This window comes from Ambystoma mexicanum, chromosome 1p, assembly GCF_040938575.1.
Source record: "Ambystoma mexicanum isolate Mex_15411 chromosome 1p, UKY_AmexF1_1, whole genome shotgun sequence".
Taxonomy (NCBI): Eukaryota; Metazoa; Chordata; class Amphibia; order Caudata; family Ambystomatidae; genus Ambystoma; species Ambystoma mexicanum.
In genome coordinates this window covers 1,297,221,155-1,297,244,187 of record NC_090921.1, presented here as the reverse complement: position 1 = coordinate 1,297,244,187, position 23,033 = coordinate 1,297,221,155, and the positions used below count along the sequence as shown (strand labels likewise).

At 44.4% G+C, this 23,033-nt stretch overlaps 1 protein-coding gene across 1 annotated transcript in view; it reads left to right on the top strand.

Annotated features, from left to right (window-relative positions):
* The window catches only part of LIN7B (lin-7 homolog B, crumbs cell polarity complex component), a 117,124-nt gene extending 98,950 nt beyond the window's left edge, over positions 1 to 18,174 (top strand). Inside the window, exon 6 of the mRNA XM_069605770.1 lies at positions 15,905 to 18,174. Coding sequence (XP_069461871.1) covers positions 15,905 to 15,926 — 22 coding nt within the window. The 3' untranslated portion in view covers positions 15,927 to 18,174. The remainder of the gene's footprint in view (positions 1 to 15,904) is intronic.
* Positions 18,175 to 23,033: the final 4,859 nt, after the last annotated feature.

The following is a 23,033-nucleotide window of genomic DNA, read 5'->3' as shown; positions in this document are numbered from 1 at the left end:
ATAGTCAATCTAATTGGGTGGTAATAAAGTTTGTCAGTCGTATGGTCGTGGAAAGTCTTATGCAATTCACGGTGGAATTAGACACTATAGGCTGCTGCATGCAACTATATTATGGCCCTGTTGAGGAGGATTCAGTTATGACCCTGGTGTATACCATGGGGGTTAAAGTAGCAATTAAATCTGCATTGCCAAATAAGAGGCTTGGCTACCATGGTCAACAAAACATCTAATCGACACAGCATACTTTGACCAACCAGCGTTGGGCTTCTACAGCTGTAGAGCCTTGGTATTGACCATTGGCCTGCTCTGAATAAGGGCTTGTCGTATCCTGGAGCACAAGTGGCTATAGATCATTCACTACACAATTAATAGGATATGCTGCGCTCGCCACGACCGACATATTTATGTTACAAGAAACCTGCTTGATGATGACCTTTTCAATGGATAGCTACCAAATATTTTTCCAACCTGCGATCAGAACTTTGAAGGTGAGACCTAAAGGTGGCCTATGTATAGACCTTAGACAAGGCTACGAGACAGTGGAGTACATGACTGGCATACATTGCAACAACGGTATGGCAGTGGAAACAAAGAACATTTTTGACTAGAGTAGCAGCACCTTAATAATAAATGTCTATGATCCCCCTGATGGAATACATACTACTTCATTGTTAAAATGGGTGAAAGGGACATTCTCAGCATGGAAACTAAATAACCCCAGGGAGAGTCATAATCATGGCTGGTGACTTAAATGCACACTGCATCAATCTGGCAAGTGACGCCAAGACAGACAGTCAATGGAGGCTGCTCTCGGAAACATGCCAGAGAACTGATACTGGAGGGACGGAGATGGTCAGAAGTATTACTGGAATTTTATCTCCTACCGCTACTACCACGCAAAAATGAAACCATACTGGAGGTGATTATGTGTACTAACGGCCATAGCACTTCAAGCTTGGATAGTATATTTCTTAATGACTATGTGTATTGTAAAGTCATGAAATCGTATTCACCCCAGTTAGCGACCATGCAATGATGATAGCCACTTTTCATGGGCATATTCAGAAGAAGAAGAATGTTGAACTGGGCAGGGCTTCAGTTAATACTCAGAGTAATAGAGTTGTGTGGTCCGAGGCAAATCTAAAATGGGCAAACTAGTATACCAGCGCGTATAACTCGCTCCCCGGAAGAAGTATTAAATCGCTGTATATATAAATAGATTACTAGCCACGCTAGACACCAGCAGCAAAGTGTTTGCAACTATTTTCCTGCAACTACTGAATAAATGGGCTAGTGATCTACATCTGATAAAACCTCAGCAGTTGCGGTTTTGGAAGGACTATTCTACCACACAGGCCATGTGGGCCTTACATTTGCTGGAAGCGGATGTACTAAGGGGGACTAATGGCAACCTTTTCATATGCTTTGTCGATTACTCAATAGCATTTGATTGGGTCGACCGCTATATTTTGTGGTCAAAACTAGAAAGATGGGGTATCGAAAAATACTTGCTGTACTTCATCAAGGCCCTATAAACCGATGGTACTGTTATTGTCCGTCTCTCGCAATATGGGGATGTTTCCTGTCCCATGTTTATCAATAGGGGTTTAAAGCAGGTGTGCGTGCTTGTACCCCTGTTGTTTAACCTCTATGTTGGGGATATGTGGGCGAAAGTAGGTATTGCCGGACTTTCCCGCCTCGTATTGGAGGGGTGGCGGTACCATGGGTTACTTATGCAAATGACACGGTTTCATTAGACCGCACCCCTCTTGGTCTGATAAGAGCCATTAACAATCTTGCCCTGTTTGTGCATGAGAACCACCTGAAGATAAACTATACTAAGAGCAAGGCATGCATATACGGAGTCAAGGTAGACTTACAACTAGGTTTAGCTGGTATAGTAAGAATACAAAACGGGAGCTGGTCAAAACCTATATCTACCTGGGACTACCATGTTTTAGTGTTCCTGCATCTTCACAATACTATGCCTTCGTCAAAGTAAAGACTATGCGACGATGGCTGGTACTGAAGGGATTCATTAAGCGAGCTGGTGAAGAGTCTATATAGGGCTTGCTGGAAGTTTATACCAAAGCAATTGTACCAGGTATACTATATGGCTTAGAAACTGTTGCCGACAATCACGTGTGTGAAAAATACTTATGTCGCTTTTGGGCTTACCCGCGAGTGTATCTGTGGCCGCTTTGAGAATGGAATTAGGCACTGCCTCCCTAGATACTGTTTGACAACTGTCCTACAGTAAGTTATTCATGAAAAAAGCCAATCCTGTGGCTTTGCGGACATGCCTGACATATACACTATGTCCATTGGACACATACACTACCGTATGGGTAATAAAGGCCACCTTGAATTACCATATTCTGTACAAGAGTATGTGGCAAATATTGGACTGCCTTTGATTGAGTCTGCAGACATTTGCTATCGTTTACATAAACGTAAGCTTAAGTTGCAGAAATGGGATTGTGTGAGATCCGCTGTCACTCTTGAGAACAAGCAGCGTTATGAGTACGTTCAACAAAGCTTTGAATATCAAAAACCATGTAGTTACCTGATCATGTCGTGTTCCCATACACTAAGACGCTTCATTATGTACCGCAGACTAAATAGCTTGCTGGTTTTAGAACATATTGCTGCCTGGCGGAACAGCCTCTGGCAAAAAAGATAATGCCGGCGATGTGCCAACTCTATAGAACCCAGTAGGCCCATTTTAACAGCATGTGAGAACTTAACTGACCTTTACTTTAAGGGCTATGAGTGTTTTTGCACATGGCCTGATGGTTTTGTAACAGATCAGTTTTGGTCTACAATTGTGGAGGCAGAGTCGCTTGTGATTACGCAGCGGCAATGCATGTATGGGAGAGTACACACAACAGGTTATTGAAGGATGATGCCACAATGCGAATAAGTGGCAGGGTTAACTGTACAGAATAAATATGGGGATGGACTGAATTGTTGAATGGGGATTTCAATTGTACTGATTTTATGTGTCATCTTTTTATAATGGATGATTTTGTTGTTTTGTATTTATTGTGATGGTATAAATGCAAAAGCCTTAAATAGCCACACACATTGAATACAAATAAAAAAAAGAAAAAAGTTAAGATGGGGAGGAGACAACCTTTACTTTAGATCCAGGCCGAGTCCCCATCTCTTGAATGCCCCCACAAGAAAGCTGAGAAGCAGGTGAGCAGCCAGGGAAGAGGGATTTCATTAAACATGTGTGACGGTTTTCCATTGCATTATTCTGTCATTCCCCACCAATCATGAGCGATATTGAGGTGTATTAGCTCATAATGACCTGTGGTGGTTTCATAACAGGCCTCTCCACCAATGACAGATTGATTATGAATAGGGCACCCGTTTGCCCATGAAAAGCTGGCATTGGTGGGGACGCTGGATCACATTCAGGGAGGCGATGAATTATACTTCAAAATTTTTCCCGAAGTGTTATTTGAAACAATGTTTTTAACACACATGAACACTTATTGGGATCCACCTTTTCAGTGTGGAGGCTGATCCGTATTCTGGTACCATTTAATGGGTGACCTTAAAAGACAATTTTCACAGGAGATTCCTCATAGTATATGGGGACTTCTGTCCTTAGGCATGGGGTGTATGGGACTGGCGCCCATTTCGGAGTTAGTTGTGTTGTCTTAAAAGAACTTGCGGCTACATTTCAGAGAGGAACTGTTTTTTACTTTTATTGACCTTCATAGGAAGTGTGTGGTCCCCGAGTTATAGATCACTCGATGGTTATTCGAAAATCAAATGAAATGTTCATAGAAGAAATTTTTAAAACAAGGAACTTCATCCATAGTACAAAGTTGTATGGTCTAGTTCACGGGGTATCCCTGGTTGGTTTCTAGAATATCCTTGGTTAAAAAATGGTCGACCGGTTTCGATGAGGGGTAGTTATCATCTTCTTCAGGACCGTGATTTTACCTTTGTCTCATTGAGATCAAGGGTTGGGGAGGGTCGCAGACACCATCATCCCATCTACCTAAGAGAAATGAAACCGAAATGGGTTTTAGGTCTTCAGGTCACTATAATTCCTTTTGGTTAATCTTAGTCTTATTCTAAAGTGCTTTCTATTGATTTTAACCTATGTAATTGATGAACTAATATCTGAACAGTCATTTGGCTATTTTGGCTATGTAGAGACATATATTGGCTACTGGTGATTACCTTATATAAGTTCTGGTGTGCAGGCTGTCAGCCGGATCTTTTGATGTAAGCGGCTGTGGCCATGCGTATCTCAAGTCCTGTAAGACAGCAACAAGGCGTTTTGTTAGGAATTGCCCACAGGCGGCCCAGTGGTACTGTATTCACAGGTTAGCCTATATCTTGGGGACCACACACTTCCTATGAAGGTCAATAAAAGAAGAAACAGTTCCTCTCTGAAATGTGGCCTCAAGTTCTTTTGAAACAACACAACTTACTCTGAAATGGGCACCAGTCCCATATACACTGAAAAGGTGGATCTCAATAAGTGGTGGGGACGCTTCAGTCATATTTAAGGTCATCTTAAAAGTGACATTTTATTGACACAGAAGTGTGTTTTTGGTGAAAGACAATACTTCATTTCTGAACTGGAGCACATTATTTTTGTGTGTATTAATGTCACCTATTGAATATTCTGAGTCAAACGTTAGACAGGAGCCTCTTCGAGTCACAGCTTTGAGTACGTCCATAGTGCAGGCATACGTGCCGCCATTTTGGAGTACATGGAAGGGAGGTTTGTTCACAGAAAGCAGGAGAACAGATTTTTCCCATTGGATTGCATTTGTGTTAGAATCGTTTTAGGAGGGAGAAAGTTAAAAATAGCAACATTTTTTATAGAAAAATCAGGAGTCTGCCGCTTGAACCGGTAAGGTCAGCATGTATGGGTTTAGAGCACGCTGGAGAGGGCTTTTGTGGTGATTGAATCACTGGCACAACCTTCAGGACCCAGTGCAGCCAGAGAATAGCGGCTCCAACCCCACACATGCCTAAGAACTCTGGCAGGGTCAGAAAGCAAGTAGAGAGGATCATAGATTATACACACGGTGGATGGGTGGGGTCGAGTCGTGACCTGCTGTGTGGTTTGTGAAATAGTAAAAAAATGCAGAGAAAGGGTCTGTGTACAATGGGGGGGCACCGGTTCTAGTCAGGAAGTGTTCATTCTTGTCAGGCATCTACTGGCCCGCAAGAGCCATTGGGGAAACCAGGAAGGAGTGCAGCTGCCACTAATGGAGGAGTGCATAACAATCACAGTAACCAGTTTGCAAATGATAATGTTCCCAAAGACCCCCTGAGCCCGATTCCATATCAGCTAAAACAGGCCTGTTAGTTTGATAGTGACTGCTTGAAATGTATATACTCTTTCCAAAGCGGCACAGGGTGGAAGGCCTTTACAAAGCAGTACATACAGTATCTGCCAGTATTGTATGTGAATCTAGACATACATACTGTTAAGGGGACTATCCCACTCCTGTTCCAACAGTGTGGAGTCATCTAATCCGAACCCTAGGCTAACAGTGTATCCTTAAACTATCCTTGGCTCACCCCGTTGTAGCTGATGTTAAGAAGACAATGTCAACTTTCAGGGGGGCAGTTGGGTAGACAAGAATACAGGGTAACACGGTATTGATTTTTATGAACAAATGTCCCCAGAGGTATTATTAAAATATGTGCTACCTTGTTAAGGGAAAGTGAAAGTGCTGGCTCGGATCACACCTAAGTAAAGACATTCAGACAGTCACTAGCAGTGTTCTTAGGGACTGACCCTACATATTAAGGTCAACCATGAAGGAAAAGGACCTTTTGGGTTCACCATTTGACAGTGTGTACTCCAGGAGTAGCATATGCCTTCTACTGGCTAGACCAGCATACATTCTCTTTTAGGAAGCGTAATGGTAAATTTACAAGCCAGTTTTAAAGACGGGGCCAAGCCGAATGCTAAGATGTGGTTTTGCAATCACTCAGGTGCCTTTCTGATTTCAGGCCAAGTGTTCTGCACTTTGCGGTTCAGGCATCATTGGCAATTTCCGGCTACTCCACTGCCAGCGGTTGAGTCGGTGGGGGAAGACGAATAGTTCCAAATAAGAATTACTGCTGCAAACCCACTGATGATGCAGCAGAAGATATCCTGGTGCAGCAGATATGGTGCAGTAGACCCATTCACTCAAGGTGCAGCTCTGTTAGCGGGAGATACGGACACTGTTCAGCAGAGCCACTTTGGGTATAAGAGGTTCCTCACGATTAATTTGTGCTTCGGGACACGCTGTCAGGTTCGACAAGGTAAGGGTGTGGATCCTTAGGTCATATAGGAATTTTGGTACTGCCTCTAGACAGTGGAACCTATACAGCTATGCAATAAGATTAGCACATAGAAATAGGGTGCCTTGGGAGCCCTTACCCTGAGGAAATGAGGCTCACTTAGGGCGCATTTGGAATTTGTGTCTCTGATGAGGCCTTAGAGAAAGGCTCATCAGGGACATTTTGGGTAAACAGTTCAGGGAAAATCAAAAATACTCACATCCTCATAGTATGGAACATCCTGGGCCGGATTCTGAGCACTTTCTAAAGTAGTGTGGAAAGCCGACCTTCCCCCCTCCAGTTTCCAGCACCACCATTCTTCGGTGAGTGGGTGGAAGTATTAGAGGAGAGATGTAGTTCTTTCCTGCCAACAAAAGCTGATAAAATCTCTCGTTGTGGGAGAAACAAGTTAATCCGTGGCAGTGTGAGCATTTCTTTAAAGACTGTCACTTTTATAATTTGCAAAAATGTCCTTAAGTTTCCAGCTATTTAGAAAAGCGGTGCTGCAGTTTAGGAAATGCTATTTTTTGACAGGGAAAAGGGTGCAGTAGAGGATGCCGACACCTCAGAGGTGTTGTAGTTTATCTCCTTTTATAGGTGCAAGACCAGTGCTTTTGAAAGGAGAATCCCCTCGCATGGGCTGCCCTGCATTCCTCATGGCTGCTAAGGAGTGCCCCTGTAAGGGTTGTGTCCTCTCAGAGAAGAGCCTCAACCCAGATTGCTAGTTGTAATGAATTGACCGTCAGCTAATGTGGCTTGTGGATGTAGAAAAAGGGCCACACAAGCGCTCACAGAAAGAGCTGCCACGCCCTGTACCACTGTGACATGACTTCACGCGTTTCAGGAGATTAACTCTGAAGTGTTGCTAGTTCTGCTTTGTTTGGCAGTGAGGGGAGTGACACATGCAGGCTGGGGTTTCCACTGCATCCCCACACGGCTGTCGACACTCTACCACAGTGCCCATTGCAGGCGCTTTCCGCGTGTATTGCTCTGTGCAGCACAGAAGAGGGTCATTGCCCACTCTCTCGCCACCAGCTGTTAGTAGCAAGAGCTTGGACTGATTGCTAACCGGCACCCACCTGTGGCTCAGACAACTTGGAGTGGCCGGCAGATGCACACGTGATCGTTTTGTTCCTGGGTCTGCCGCACATGAACCACGCCCTTTTATGTTGGCATGGTAGGATGATTGAAACAGGATCATCACACACAGTGGTCATGCTTTAAAACAAAGCACGTCTCCCCAGAGCACTAGAGAACGCTGGGAGAGCAGCAAGCAAATATAGGCAAACTTTTGGACATACAGTCCTAAGCAGTGGTGGACTGGCCTACAGGGCTCTCTGGAGATTTCCCGGTAGAGCCCCTCCGCCATGGGCCTCTTTTGGGAGGGTGCCCTGGTGTTTTGCTCCTCTTACTCACCTTCCTTCCATCTCCACTCATCCCCCAATTCCTTTGAAGTAAAGAATGTGTTATGAAGCTTAGAGCATGTTAGTCATCACTCTTAAGAATGGGAAATCCCCCTCACTAACGTGACAGGGGGTTTAGATTCTATTAAAGACAGGAGGCGAGTATTATGCATTTCCATCTTTACTCTGAAACCACAGCAGCAAAGAAAAAACTTTACAAACAAAAAGTTTCAACAACAGAACTAGATAAGAGTTCAATGTCCATGCATGGGGAACTCCCCAAACCATCATGAAGGACAGGTCATGCCCTGCAGGGAACCAATGAGCAGGGACCCTCCTCTATATATATCCATTACTCTAACCTCAACCCCTCTTTCTGCAGCTGTCTTGCACCAGACGTCCAATGAAACGGTTGAACTGCATAGCGTGGAGAAAGGATCCAGCGAAACTGGAGATCTCAACCTTCCCGCAGCCTGAATCTATGACGAAGTTCTTCTGGATAGGACTTCTCACCCAAATCTGAAACAATATGAAATATAACAGGGTGGGTGGGTGGAAGCAGAACAGCCAATACAAAGGGAGGGTGGGTGGGATAATACTCGCCTCCTGTCTTTAATAGAATCTAAACCCCCTGTCACGTTAGTGAGGGGGATTTCCCATTCTATGGCATGACAGGAGGCTTCATATTATGCAAGTTCAAAGCCCTTGCATCACAATCCAAATCCCAACCTGAGCAATACACTAGTGATAAAATAAAATGATTATTCCAAATATTATTCCCATGACCAAACAGCTGCTTTGACAATTCCCTCCCCCAGGAGAGCATCTTAAACACTATAGCATCTTCCATTGAAGGATCAAGGAGCAATTAACTCCCTTTCTCTGCAAATCTACTTAATCCATATGGCCCAAGGGTAAGAGACCCCGCAATAATGTTCCCACAGGAAAGCAGCTGAGAGGTATTTAGGGGTTAAGTCCAACTTAAGCATTTAAAAACACTTAAAAACGTATACATTAGAAAATGACCCGGACCTGGATAATAAATGGAGGAAACCCTATGGGTACCCAATCTGGCAATAAATCCTGACCCCCGGGAGAACATTCCACTGTCCATATCTAAAGGGCTGAAACAGGAGATGTACTTTAACAGGAAAGAAACTCCACATGGATAACTTTGAAAACAGTTGTAGCACAGACAATCCTTACTTGAAAAAACAAAGATGTGGTAATACCATATGATATAATCGAAGCCGATAAGAAACACCTAGTCAAGGTGGAACCCCAAAACCAATGGACCTGAAGGTCCCGCGCACCAAGTACTGCCAACCACCGTTTTCACCCTTAGCGACCATGTTTCGCTGCGATAATGGCAGTAAAATGCAATCATTGGCATGTAAAGTAGCCTTCGTAGACCGTTCTACCAGAACAACCTATTTCCTTTAAGGGAGAAACAGAAGCAAAATCTTATCACATACCCATTCACTGAATAGCCGCCATCTAAAAGAAAACAGGCTTATTAAAGGCTTTCCAAAAGTCCTTGACGACCCAGATAGTGCACTGCACAAAGAACTTCTGAAGCCCCAGGAAAAGATGAAAATATATTCTAATGAATAACAGAGGAACCATAAGAGAGAAGTGACGGGCAGAGATAGACAAAGGTGAATAGGGATGACACTAGACAACATGCACCGTAAAATGCTATAGGGATGGGAACCAGCCCCCTCCCGAGAAGGCCCCAAAAGGAACCGAGCAATCCCGGAGGAACCGTCCGAAGACAGTGGACTGGCATCCACCTTCTCACAAGGAAAAGAGATCACCCAATCGGAACTCCAACCGTACCAGATTGAGGCCAAGAAAGAGCTAATAATGTAGCTTTCATAAAGCGCTACAAACCATCAGGCATCTGAGCCCTGCTTGTTATAACACACGGTGTGTGGAGCTCATTTATCGATCTTGCAAGTATGAAAGGCTGAGTGTGGCTCTGCCCATTGGATCCTGCATCAGCAGGCTTTGCACAGATGTTAAAGCGAGTGATGCACTTGCTGAGTTATCGGACCGACATCCTGATTGACAATATGTTGCTCCAGTCACGGAGCTAACTGGAATTGATCTTAGAGAAAGGCTCTTGTGTGTAACAGAGTTAGGTAACTGTTCCAAAGGCTGATCTAAATGCGAGAGCAATAGATTCTCGCGGGGTGCTTGGAACAATGACACGGAAGGAGCTGGCCCTCTGCCCATCTAGGTTAACTAGCTAAGGGAAAAAATCACCCTTTTCAGGGGAGAAAACTGCTAAGTCCTTACTTAAGTACAGTCTATCATCCCAAAGGATAAGATGCAGAGTTATAATGACGTGCCTAAAACCAAGAACAAACTCTGTGATTGCGGAAGGGACATCTCTAACTGTATCCAAGAAGCAAATATATATATATATATATATATATATATATATACACACACACGCCAGAACCTTTGGAACCTCGGTGAGTTATCACCTTCTTCATTAACTTGGTGACACCAGGGGCTGAAGGGAAAGGCCAAACCGAAAGGGAGGGACAATGATAAGAGTGAACCCATCAGTAGAACTGATGCAGAAACTCCTGAGGGGAGGAATAATGGAGGAAACCCCCCAACACTAACACTCAAGGTCTAATACGACCATACCATCTGCCAGGAGACAGGAAACAATGAGCATAACAATACTTCCATTTAAAGAGTGCCACAAATATATGTTACAACTTGTAAAATACTTATTGTTAGAAGTATCCTATATGTCCACTCCCAATTAGTGAGAGCATATTTATCTCATTCATAATTGAGAAACCGTGAGGGAGGTTGTTATCACTGCTCCTTTTAAAATGAGGGCAAGGGAAAAACTGACAGAGGAAGAGCACAAATAGAATCCTTGTTAACCCACAGCAACCCCCAGGGGTTTGAGATGAACATCATCTACGAAAAACCTAGTGAACACCAAAGGCATTACAGGAGATATCCTATGACTAGCAGGACTGCTGTCGGCACAATCCCTCCAAAGGAACAAAAAACACCATGCTCAAGCCCCTCGAGCAGAGGAGTAACTGTGCGCACTTCTTGATGCACCTTCTACCGGATAGGTAGACTCAGGAAAACATCCAAAGGAGCTGCTCCCTTCTCCTGAGGGGCAAGATCTTAATAAAGCCACCTGTTCAATAATAATTTGAGATGAAATCGCACGGATAAGGGCTTAGGTCATCCTGTGGCCGTGAAGGTTTTCCATCGAAGCCGAGCAGGCAATCGCTCTTATAATCCAGCCCTTCATGATCCGCACATTTTCAAGTGCTAGTATTATAATCCGAACCTGGATTGTATAGTTTAACCTCTCAGAGGAATGTGTTGCCCTTGAGCCATCCCTTCTCACAAGACGGGTAACTACGCCGCTCCGTAAGAGCTGAGGCGCCATCGTTGCCGAGCAGGCAAACAGATCTCAATTAAGTAGCCCAGTACTTGCACATCAAATAGTGAACATAGAGGTTACATCCCTCTTTAGCCAGCTGAGCAAACTGGGTTATACATGTCCTAAAAAACCCAGATACCCTCTTCTTTCGTAGGCTCCTACCCCTTGTGTCCCCTAGGGCAAAGAAGGATACCCAGGACTGTGCAATCAATGTCGAGAGGGTTAGCTCACAAAACAAGAGGATGGCACTGTCTCCCAAGACCGCCCCCCTGATGAGGGAAGAAGGCTAAGGTTCTTAACGCCTCATGAAGGCAAGTAGGGTCCGCCAAATTAACTGACACAGAAACCAAGGACCATGCATTAGGGGAGATATATATTAAGAAAACAGGATATGAGGAACAGACCAGACCTGTGGGTATACCCCCTAACCAGCGAACTTAACCCCTTCAGGGGAGGAGAAACCTAAAGGAAAACAGACTGAGTTGTCCTGAACTTACCTAACGGAAAAAGAGAGAGAGAGGGGTAATTAAGCAGACATTTCTTTTCCCCCGTAAAGGGACATGAAATATCATTCTAGTACAGGATTGTGCCTGAATGATGGCTGGATAGGAAGGCCCAAGCCCCCTCTAGGTCATTTAACGACCTCCTCCACCAACCCCTGTCTTTTCTTTGAAGGATAAAGTGAGAAAACAAATAAAACAAACAAAATAGTTGTTTGAACAAAGAGAAGCGGCAGTGCTTCACACACAGCTTAACCATTGCTGTGTCAAAGGAATACGCCAAGCAAGCGCACCACAAGCTGCTTACCCGAGCAGGGTATGGAAGTCAGCAGCACGCCAGGGAACAACCCTCGCATCCAAACTCAGGTGAAACCTGAAGCCGAGCAGGCAGCGGCACTCAAAATAAATGTGCTGAAATTCTGACGCAAGATACCTAAAAATAGTGAGACACCTTGTAGTATTTTGTATTTCATTTCTAAAATGTAAAGGTGGTGCATGGTGCTCCCCTCACCTGCGATTCAGTAAGCAAAGCTGTTGCCAGGGCGCACATGGGGATTGAAATGGGAGACCCATTTGTGGAAGCCTGCACCTTTCCCATAAGGATTACTTTAAAGTGAAAAACCCCTTTTATCTCATTTGGTATAAAGTGAACAATTTAGCATTCATAAGTCAGCAATTATATATATATAGCGCTACAAACCCACAGGTATCCGAGCGCTGCTCAACCCTACCCCTGGGTCAGGGCAGCGTATAAGAAAGGAAAATTCCCTTATTGATAAATTCAAAAATTTGACATTCATAATAAAAAGATTTAATTTTGTTTTTAAATCATGCCAAGGATGTTCCAGACCTTGGATTAGAACTCAGGTCTCCAGCATTCCAAGACCAAGCACTTACCATTTGAGCCACTGGTGGCTGTACTAGCTACAGGAGAAAAAAGCGCTGCTCAGCCCTACCCCTTGGCTGTGTACGCGAGGTCCGAAGCAAAGGCTTCAAAGACCCGCATTGACAAAGACTCTCAAAATAAAAGAAAACATAACTGGGCGCACTAGGCACACCAACCCACGGTGGACAGGCCGGTAAGCAACAGCTTCTAAATGGGCAGCAAGCGAAAAATAAACAAAATAAACAAAGGGTGTGCACGGGAGGTCTGAAGCCCAGGCTTCAAAGACCCAGCACAGCTGACATTCTGTACATAAATCACGCTGGACAGGCCTGAAGCTAAAGCTTTAGCTTCCACAAGGGCCCACGCGACTGCTCGCATTATCTCAGAAAGAAAGTAAAATAAACACACAGCTCGGGGCTGCCAGGCGCCCCAAACCCATAAAAGGAACCATACTGCAGGAAGAAGTACGGACACTCGTGGCCCATTAATTCTGTTAGACGCCACAAAGTAAGTGGCCGTTCAAATAACACAGCAAATAAATTTAAAATAAGGAAACACAATTTTCCAAAGTGAAAGCCGCAAGGCACACATATATATGCAACAACAATTCATATGGCAAACACTGACTAACATGTAAGACACAACTGAAAGGGGTGACTTAGCTCTGTGGTGTCAGCAGCAAAGAAAGAGGGGTTGGGGTTAGAGTAATGGATATATATAGAGGAGGGTCCCTGCTCATTGGTTCCCTGCAGGGCATGACCTGTCCTTCATGATGGTTTGGGGAGTTCCCCATGCATGGACATTGAACTCTTATCTAGTTCTGTTGTTGAAACTTTTTATTTGTAAAGTTTTTTCTTTGCTGCTGTGGTTTCAGAGTAAAGATGGAAATGCATAATATGAAGCCTCCTGTCATGCCATAGAATTGTTAACGGTTGGGCCTCATTACACGGACGGCGGTGGACCAAGGTGCTATTAGCACCTTGGTCCATGCCGGTAAAATACCGGCACCGCCTTGGTGGAAAGGGGAATTACCGCCCTATTCCAAGGTTGGTGGGGCGGTAATTCCCCCTTCCCCCATTGCCCTTCCCCATTCCCATTTTGGCCCCATAGGGCATAATGGGAATGGGGAAGGTGCTAATTACGGCACCGCAAATTGCGGTACCGTAATTAGCTCCCTGGTCCCTTTGCGGGTTGGTTTTTAACGCCTGCAAAAAGCAGGCGTTAAATTCTCCAACCCGCAAAGGGACCTCGTAGTAAGGCGGTAAGGGTTTACCGGTACCGGTAAAATACCAGTACCAGTAAACCCTTACCGCCTACCGTGTAATGAGGCCCTTGTATTGTTTGTTTAAAAGAAATCCCTACCCATAGTGGCAAATGTACTTGAAAGTGCGCTACCTGGGTCTATTTTTTCTGAGTTTTGTTCCTGAGGGGACCCTCCCCACCCCCAAACCCTATTTAGAGGGGTTGGGCTTATTGCAACGGTGTAACATGGGGCCACTTTGAACATCTTTTCTGTTGCCACTTTTGGTTCCCAGCTCCCCTGGGTCCAAAGTAGGCCATCCTTCCCCATAATTGATTTGGAATAGTGGGTGTGAGGGGGGGAAGCGAAGGGATCACTGTAGGACCTCAGATATTGTACACAGTGCTATTGTTAGTTTTGTGCACTCTTTTATCGAGGACTGCAGCAGACACAACCATGAATGTTGGGTCATTAGTGGTGGGGGTGTCACACATATCAGGAATGGGATGGGGCATTTACCCTTCACAGCAAACATCTCAAATGCCCACCCAGCTCCATTCCTGGCTGCTTTCAATCCCACAAAAGCAGCTAGTCTGAATTACAAACTACAACTCTTTCCTAAAACTTCATAATGCCATCTCCATCTCATCCATCAGTCTGACGTCTGTTTGGTTCTTTTTCTAGTACTGCACATGTTATTCACATCATGCATAATAACATACTTATCATGCGTTGTCCCATGTCAGGTGAAAGATGCTTTGCCACTCCTGGCTTTTTGGCTTCCCTTAGTTTCTGGTACTTGAAGTCCTGTATTTATAGTGGGGAAATAGCCAGAAATTGGAGATCACCTCAAATCTTACAGTGAAAAACGTTAAAGCCTTGCTTCTGCATATCTCTGACATCTTCGTGTAAATGAGAACCTTTTCCACTTGGGCTGTTTTAGTCCCCTTTACTTCGCAGTATTAAGTTACTTGAGAATGACCTCCACAGGAACAGAAAGGATGTATGAGATCCAAGAATAAATGTGATTATTTTTAATTTCAGGCTCTTAAGCCCAGCCCCACTTTTACTTGTTAGGAACACATGGACCCCTTCTTGTGATGTTGCTTCTTGTCGTGCCTCTTTTATGTGGGCCAAAGCTTAACCCTTCAGACTGGGCCCAAGTGCAAAATCCAGATAGTGGCACCCATGCGTAGACATGAGTTGCAGTTACTATTGGCGACCCGGCGTGTGCGGGAGCACGGCTCTACATAGAATAATATTCCTCCTGGGCAGTGCCTGATTATGGTTTATAGTCATAATTTCGAAACCAATAATGTCGAAAGTCATTTTTTCGAGAAAAAAAAATGTCGAATTTTTTTTTAATGCATATTTTTTTCTAAATGGGGGGGTTTCCCCCCACCCCCCTTTTTTTAATTTTTTGTTTTACCCATTTCTTTTTTATCCCGAACCCCAAAATAAATATATAATTTAAAAAAACGGAATTTGACATTTTTTTCAACATTATTTTTTCAAAAAAATTGTCATTCGACATTATTTTTTCGAAAAAATGACCGACCACCCCTGATTATATCTGACCTGTCAATGCAAATCATGTGAACTCATGGCAGATTTTGCACTCTATGTGGCACCAATTGGCATCAGACAAGCACTTTCCATGAACCAAAAGTGAATGCCTACCATATCTCGTAGCATGTACCTGAAGATGATGAGTGGAGTCTCCAGGCTGCTCCCTCCTCTCGTCTACCAATTCCCAGATCCTTGTTCCACGCCGTTTACAACGTATCTATTTGAGAGAAAGAGAGGGAGAGGGTTTGACCTTGGTCAAGTGAGAGAAGTGAAATGCAAGCTGTCTGCAGAGGCCAGTGGTAGGAGTGCAAGGAGGACATCCGGTTCTTAGGACTTTTTCATGCTTTGCTATAGCTCCTAATGCTTTGTTGTGCATGCTACACCTCTACAACCACCTCTACAACCAACTAATGCGCCACAGTTCTGGTTAATGCATCCTAGCGCCTGGGGCCCATAACGCGCGCACGCACGGACACACACACACACACACAAACACACACCCCGCCCCCCTCTGTCGTTCTCTCTGTCCCTCATCTTCTTTCTCTCCATTTTGTTTTACAGGTCTCTGGAGTCCAGGGGATAACCCACAGATGTACCCCCACCACCCTGCAACTCTGATCCCAAAGGATGCAGACTCTGTGTCATTCACTGGATCCCAGAGTTTGATTTGTATATAGATGAAAATGTATCTATTTATTATCAAGTGCTCAATGGTTTAGCCTCCATTCCAGACATTTTCTTCCCCTTATGGTTTCAACAGTCTACTGCTTTTATTAGTTTCTCCATTCGCCCCATTCCATTCGCTGCCTGTTTTTAAATGTTGTCTGTCTTTCCCCTTTTCTTTCTTGTGTATGCTATTTTCTCCTACCTTGCTTTATTCATCTCACCCTAGTTTGCCTCCTTCCTTTGCTTTCATCTTCCTTCTGTTTCCTAATGAGTCCCTCTTTTCTTTATTGTTCCTTAGCATTGATTTTCTTTCCTTTAAGTTCTCCATTCCTTTGCTCCAAATATTTTCCCTCCTTTTTCCTCTCTCTCTCTGCCCTTGATTCCTCAACCTCTTTCTCCTAATGCTTCTCTAATTCTCTGTGTCATCTTTGTATTCTATCCAGTCCTTGTGTATCCCCTCTATGTTGCGCTGCACTTATTCACTTGGTTTTATTGACGTGCGGCAGATAGTCTTGTTGGTTGGTACCCTTGCGTGTAATTGCACACTTGCACATTATTTCAAAGGACTTCTAATTATTGAGGAACTCATATCATGTTCTTGTTTGAGCTGATTGGACTTTAATATCATTTTGATTTGCAACATCCCTGACTTCCCCGATGGCCAAGAGCCCCATGGCACTGAAATTAGGAAAATGTCCTTGTTGGAATGTGAATAGATCTGGTCTCACTCTAAGGTTGCTGCCCACCTGATGCCCATTGTGCTAAGGGTTGGAGTATCCATCCATGCCTTTCCGTGTCCCTGTATTGATACCCTGCAGAAGATCCTGGAACCCTATCGTGCCTACAGTACTGGTAGAGTAGAGAGGGGACTCCCTGACCATTAATTTGCCTCTATTAAAAGCGAATACCTTAAAGACCCTTATTGTCATATGCAATTTAAAATCAATCCTTGCATAGTCTGAAAATATAGCCCATTATGAAATTGGCAAGTATAGAGCCTATTTGACCAGGAGAGTATATTTTAGGAGTAGCTGTCACTGTTTTTGGTTGATATCTTATTTGTTTGTTTGTTTGCCTATTTATTTATTTATTTATTTAAGAGTCTTTTATAAGCCAAACCAAATCCAAGCATATTGGCACAGTGTAAGGCAAATAAATGGAAGCACATGTTTGGTTGGAGGGGACCTGATGCTCTGTGGGCAATGAACATACCGCATCCCGGGGGCTCACTCTTCCCTCCTCTCGGACATGGCTATGAACCATGCATGTGCAGGCCATGGAATCGATTTTTCTAAATCTTTCCCTGGCAGCACCTTCATGTTTGTTATGAGGCTTTCTATACCGTCCCAAATCACCACTAGTGGTATCAGAGTGCCTGGTTTACCTAGGAAGGAGGCGTATTGTGTCACCCGCCATGGGTGAGCAGACCTTCATGTACCCACGAATATTCTGGCAACATCTGAAAAGAACATGTCATCAGGGAGAACTGCTTACCAAACTATGGCAGGGATATAGCTGGGGAAAATAGAGGGAAGATTCACCCCCTTTTGTTGGAATTAGGACCTTATGGTCATCCACATATGTATTTCCAACTGTGCTCCTATATGACGAATGTCCCCCCAGAATCAACGGGCACATTTTTACGTTGTGCCCAGAATCTGGGTTGAGTCTCTCATTTAGGCGTACTGAGGCCGCCAAAAGACCAACCCTGGCTCCATGGCCAACCTCATTGGACCAAGGCCCTCACTGGAAGCCCTGCCCAGTGATGGCCTGATAGCATTCTGGCCATGGCGTTGGGCCATCCAAGAATAACTGGATCCCCAAAAACTGTCCACTGAGGTGGCCACCAGAAGCGGTGTGGTGGCTTATGAGGAAAGTTGGAGATTTAGTGGCAGACAGCATGCCTGTGATAGGCCAGAGGGCCAGTGCAGAGTAAGTCCTTTGGCCCTATTTTCATAACAAATTTGAAAATATCAAAAAAGGCTTAATCTCTTAAAATGTAATGTTCAGATTTGCATTTACAACCTCCACCAAAGTTGATCCTAAAGCCTTCTTCAATTGTGTAAACAGTTAATGTATAACCTTAACAATACATGACTGTAAAGCTTTCTTCAACAGCATGCACACATTTGAACCCTCCGAATAAAGCTTTGTTTGCCTGTCTACACATGCAGTCCATTTACAGCACTGTGTCACTGTAAAGCTTAAAGTGTTTGCGTGTAGATGGGTGCACGGGGGCTCGTGAATTTATTAAAAACGTATTGACATTCACAAATGCAACCCCCCACATACAGTACTATTTACAACTTAATGCAAACTTTCATGATGGTTCAAAAGTGCTAAGTTTATAGACGAAGGGCCTCCTTTAGAGTTGGGCGGTGCAGTAAAAAGCGGCTGCACCTGGGTTATCAAGAGCCAGTGCAGTTTGCGTTTAGTTTGTGGCAAATACCTGTACGTCGGTGCTTGGAATGCATCTGAATGTCACGTTTCAGGTGATGTGCAAAATTCTACACACATAGTTATGATTTACAGTAAAGACGAGAATAGCCCTATTTGCCCACTAGAAAGTAGAACTATAATTTAAAAAAAGGAATTCTAGAAGGAATTAATTTTTAAGCAACATTTATATTTTGTATCTTACTATAGCTAAGTCAAAAGCTTTGTCGTCCATACATGACAGAATTATGGACAAACGTAGAGCTTGCAACATAGATATGACTGATATCCAGTGTGCAAAAAGTTCAAAGGAATGTAAAGGTAGCTATGATTTTTCACACTCATAAATACCTGCTTCTCCTTATGTAGTAATACAATATCATAAAATACAATTATGGCAGCGATATAAGCCAGGTACGTCCTTCTTCCTCCCATCTCACAATGGGAATCATATTGAGATGTAACCATCAATCCATTGTCTTCTGGGATACGGACACGTATTGTTCTGCCTCAGCTCCTATGTATCTATAGAGTCATGCATGTGTTTTGGTCTGTACATCCTTAGCCTAACTCTCATCACGGGTGGTCCTTTAGTAGCCAACCTCTGTGATTGCTGAGCAGGCTGGTGTTCCAGCAATGTACGTTGAACATGTGCCACGGCACGAAGAGCCAGGGTAAGAACTGCCCAATGGCGCGAGGCAAGCAATGTTTCCCCCGCTGCTCTCTGAATCAGACTATGGCACAGACACCATTTCCAGCAACAGCCCATGCTGTGCACTGCTCCGGCACCAGAGATAGGGTCCAGGGTAAGGGGGTCCCGAAGCTGGGAGTGGTTGTTAGCCCAGAGTACTGCCATGCCAATGCAGTGTGAGGATGTAATGGCTGTGGCATCAGCAACTACCCCCGGGGGTGAAGGGTTATCAGGAGATGATGACACCTTTCTCTGAGCTGAAGTGTAGCCAGATCGCAAGGTTACAAGGGCTGTGCACATGATCAGTTCCCAATGCACAGACATCCACCTTTCTCTTCCAAAACATCTTCCTTCTCGAGCTCTCCGCTCACCCACCTCCAACTCTCTGAGGGTCAGACGCTTCTCCAAGCAGAGAGTCGGGTGCAGATCTCTCTCCTTGGCTGGGGCCTCCCTCTGAAACAGCCTCCTTGCCTCTCTCAAACTTGAGCAGAACCACCTCCGGTTCCAGAAGCTACTCAAGACCTTCCTCTTCACTTCTGCTTTCTCTCTTCCTCTGCCCTGCTGAAGTACCTGACTGCTCCGCGCACTGGTCACCTGGATACCCTCTGAACTCGGGCCCAGGCTTCTGCATGTCCAGTTGTCCTCGCCGCACTGCCTATGGGCTCCCCCAGCACTTAAGAGTCTGTTCCTGCAACCCTGCAGTCCCTTCTCTCTGCCCCTAGGAGCCACCTGCTGGCTGCACTTATTGATTTACCTGCACTTCTCCCTTACCCTCCCCCCTTGCACTTATCCCCTTCCCCGCACTTGCACGATCTGAATGACACAAGGCCTAGATAGATAGTTGTTTTGTCCTCCCTTTTTTTCCGCCTTCTTGTCTTGCCACTCCTAGAAAAACTTGTGTAAAGGCACGTTATAAATGCCATAGCATATATCATATCATCCTAATAATGATAATGATGTGTTATTTATATAGCGCCTTAATCCAAAACGCTTTACAGAGAACATATTTACATACAATATCACCCAACCGAAACTGGTACTCATTTATCGACCTCGGAATGATGAAAGGCTGAGTTGGCCTTGCTGGGATTCGGACCTGCGACCTGCAGATCACGCTCAGATCGCAGCAGCGAGCGCTCAACCCGCTGAGCTATCTTATAGAATTACATAAACATATGTATGTAGAGGATGATGAGCAAGCAAGGCTAACTTTGATACGGGGCAACCATCAACTTCATTATACTCTTGGTAATTTGTTTGGCAAGATATACTTCAAAACATCCTATTGCTATGAAGCTTATTCAAACCTATGCTGAGCTTTCATCGGGAGCTTTTTAAATAAAAGGAAGAGTATTGATAACTGCATATACACTAGTCCAAGAAATTGCTAAAGTTCCCTACTTACCTACATATCATCGTATCGAACACATAGAGTAAATATTTAGCACTCTGTGGGCCATTGTGTTTGTTAGTGACCGCCATACCAAAATACCTGAGGTCCAATAGTACACGCAGTGCATTACCCCTCAAAAGGTGACTGCGTAATCTCAATGGCTAGTCGCTTAATGGCCTGCCAGCTGCATGCGACTAAAGCAATCAAACAAGAGCCATACAGGGATGTGACATTCAATGTCAGTCAAAATTGTACTTTAAAAAAGTGTGAGATGATTATGTGTGTTTGACACACACTCTTTTCTCTGCAGTCGGCTGGGGCGCTCATTTTCCCAGGCTCCCCTACTGTGGAGCACCACAATTTGAAGCAGTGGCTCAACATCACTGGGCTGATTCTCAAACCATGGAGGATCTAGAAATAACGCACAGGGTGTACTATTTTTAGATGCCCCATTTTTGAAAATGCACTGGGTACCTTATTCATGTTTCATAGGGTCACAGCACCGAAAGATAGAAAGGCAAGTGACACAGCAGCAGTTTATACGGTAGAGGGTCGTTTCATCAACAGTTTTTGAAAAAAGTATGTTTTAATGAAAATACTTGAAAAAACTCATCGATATATATGGGGTGTGTTAAGGGTTTAAAATGGGCGATGAGGGGTTTGGAGTAGGATTATCAATCCCTCCAAGTAGAAAAATAAATTTTGCTGAGTTTTTTTGAAGTTTTTGTATTAAAAAAAACTTCAAAAAACTCAAGTCAGTGAAATGACATAGACCCCTTTAAACAAGGCTATATGCTGCTCTTCCACAGAAAACAATTGCGTGACAGGTTTAAAAATGACCCTATCATGCACTGCGTGTTCCCCTGCGCCTGTTCTGAACAGGCGCAAGAGAAGGGGTTTCATGCATGCTGATTTTAAAGCTCGTCCCATTTCTGGATTCGGGCTATGAATTTCAATGCATGGAAATGCCACCTTATTTGCACAGCTATGCACAGCTGGTGGGAGTGGGCATCTGAGTGAGTGCTTTTAGGATGTGCCCATTCAGATGTCCTTTATGAATAAGGCACAATTTCTTTGCACAAGTGATTAGCTGCTGTATCATATCTCATCACTGGTGCAAATAAAACGTTTGAAAACTGTTCTCTTTGACATCAAACGACAAAGCACATTCTGCTGTACTGCTGGGAAGGAAGCGGCAGGGTGATGCATGAGGAGAGGTGGGGATGGAAGTAAGCATGGTAGGTGAACGTGTCGGGTGAAGATATATGATGAGGGTGTCTAACATGGAGGACAGTCTATTGCTTTCTATTTAGCACCTATCCTTCACAGCACCAAGTTACCTTGCGCTCATGTTGACTTGCTCGCTCCTCGAATGGTCACACTTAGTTCCAATCACCTGCTTTCATCTGTCTGAGCTATTCACTCTCTCTCTCTTCTTGACTATCCCCTGCCTCCCTTTAAAGCTTCAACTGTCCTGGCCCTTTTGCAAAAACTCTCTCCCTTCCCAAACATCACCCGGTTTCTCTCCTATCCCATTCCTCAAAGGTCCTCGAGGTTAATGGCCATGGAGATCCACTTCAATCTGGATTCCGTACTAAACACTTCACCAGGACTGCACTCATTCATGTCTCCAACTTTCTCTCCAATGCTCACCACTCAAAACCTTCTTATATACTCATCCTTTTGGACCTTTCTGCCACTCTTGACACTGTCAACCACTCTTCCCTTTTCAGTTGACAGGACCTTTGGTCTTGCAGATCTGCTCTTGTCCGGATTGCCTCCTACCTTAAATTCCCATCTTTAAAATCTCCTGGAATTTGCAAACCTCTGATCCCTCCCCTCGCACTGTTGGCATACCCCATGGATCTGTCATTGGACCTCTGCTCTTCGCCCTCGATTCCTCTTCCCTAGGTACACTTACCTCGTCCATTTGCTTGCACTATAACCTGTTGGCTGAAGACAAGCAAATGTTTTTCATCTTTCGTAACTTCAACCGGCCAGCTATGAACAGATTACGAACTGCCTCACTACAATCCATCCCTGGATGGAGCTTTGCTGTCTCATGCTGGAGTCTTCAAAAATGGCAGTCCTCGTTCTCCCATCTTCCAGTGCCATGCATGCCCTCTACTCTATTTCCTTCCACCTGATCTTCTTACACCCTTGCGCAAGGCTCACAAACTTGGGGTCCTTCCTTTTTGATAGCAACCTCCAAATTCAACAATTCATCATTACCGCAGGCTCTGCTGCTCGAATTAACCTTCTTAACATTCGGAAAATTTGTCAATTTCTTACTAACCACTCTCTGAAAACTCTTAATATCCACCCTCATGCGTAGTAACCTTGACTGCTGCTAATGCCTGTGCCTTGACCTTCCTCTCTACTCGTTCTGCGTTTTAGACAAAGTTCTCTACTGAGCCACCCGCACACCTCTACGCTCTATCCAGAACCTCCTTCACTTCTACCTATCGACACCATGCTGGTTGGCTGTCCATGCACAACCTCAC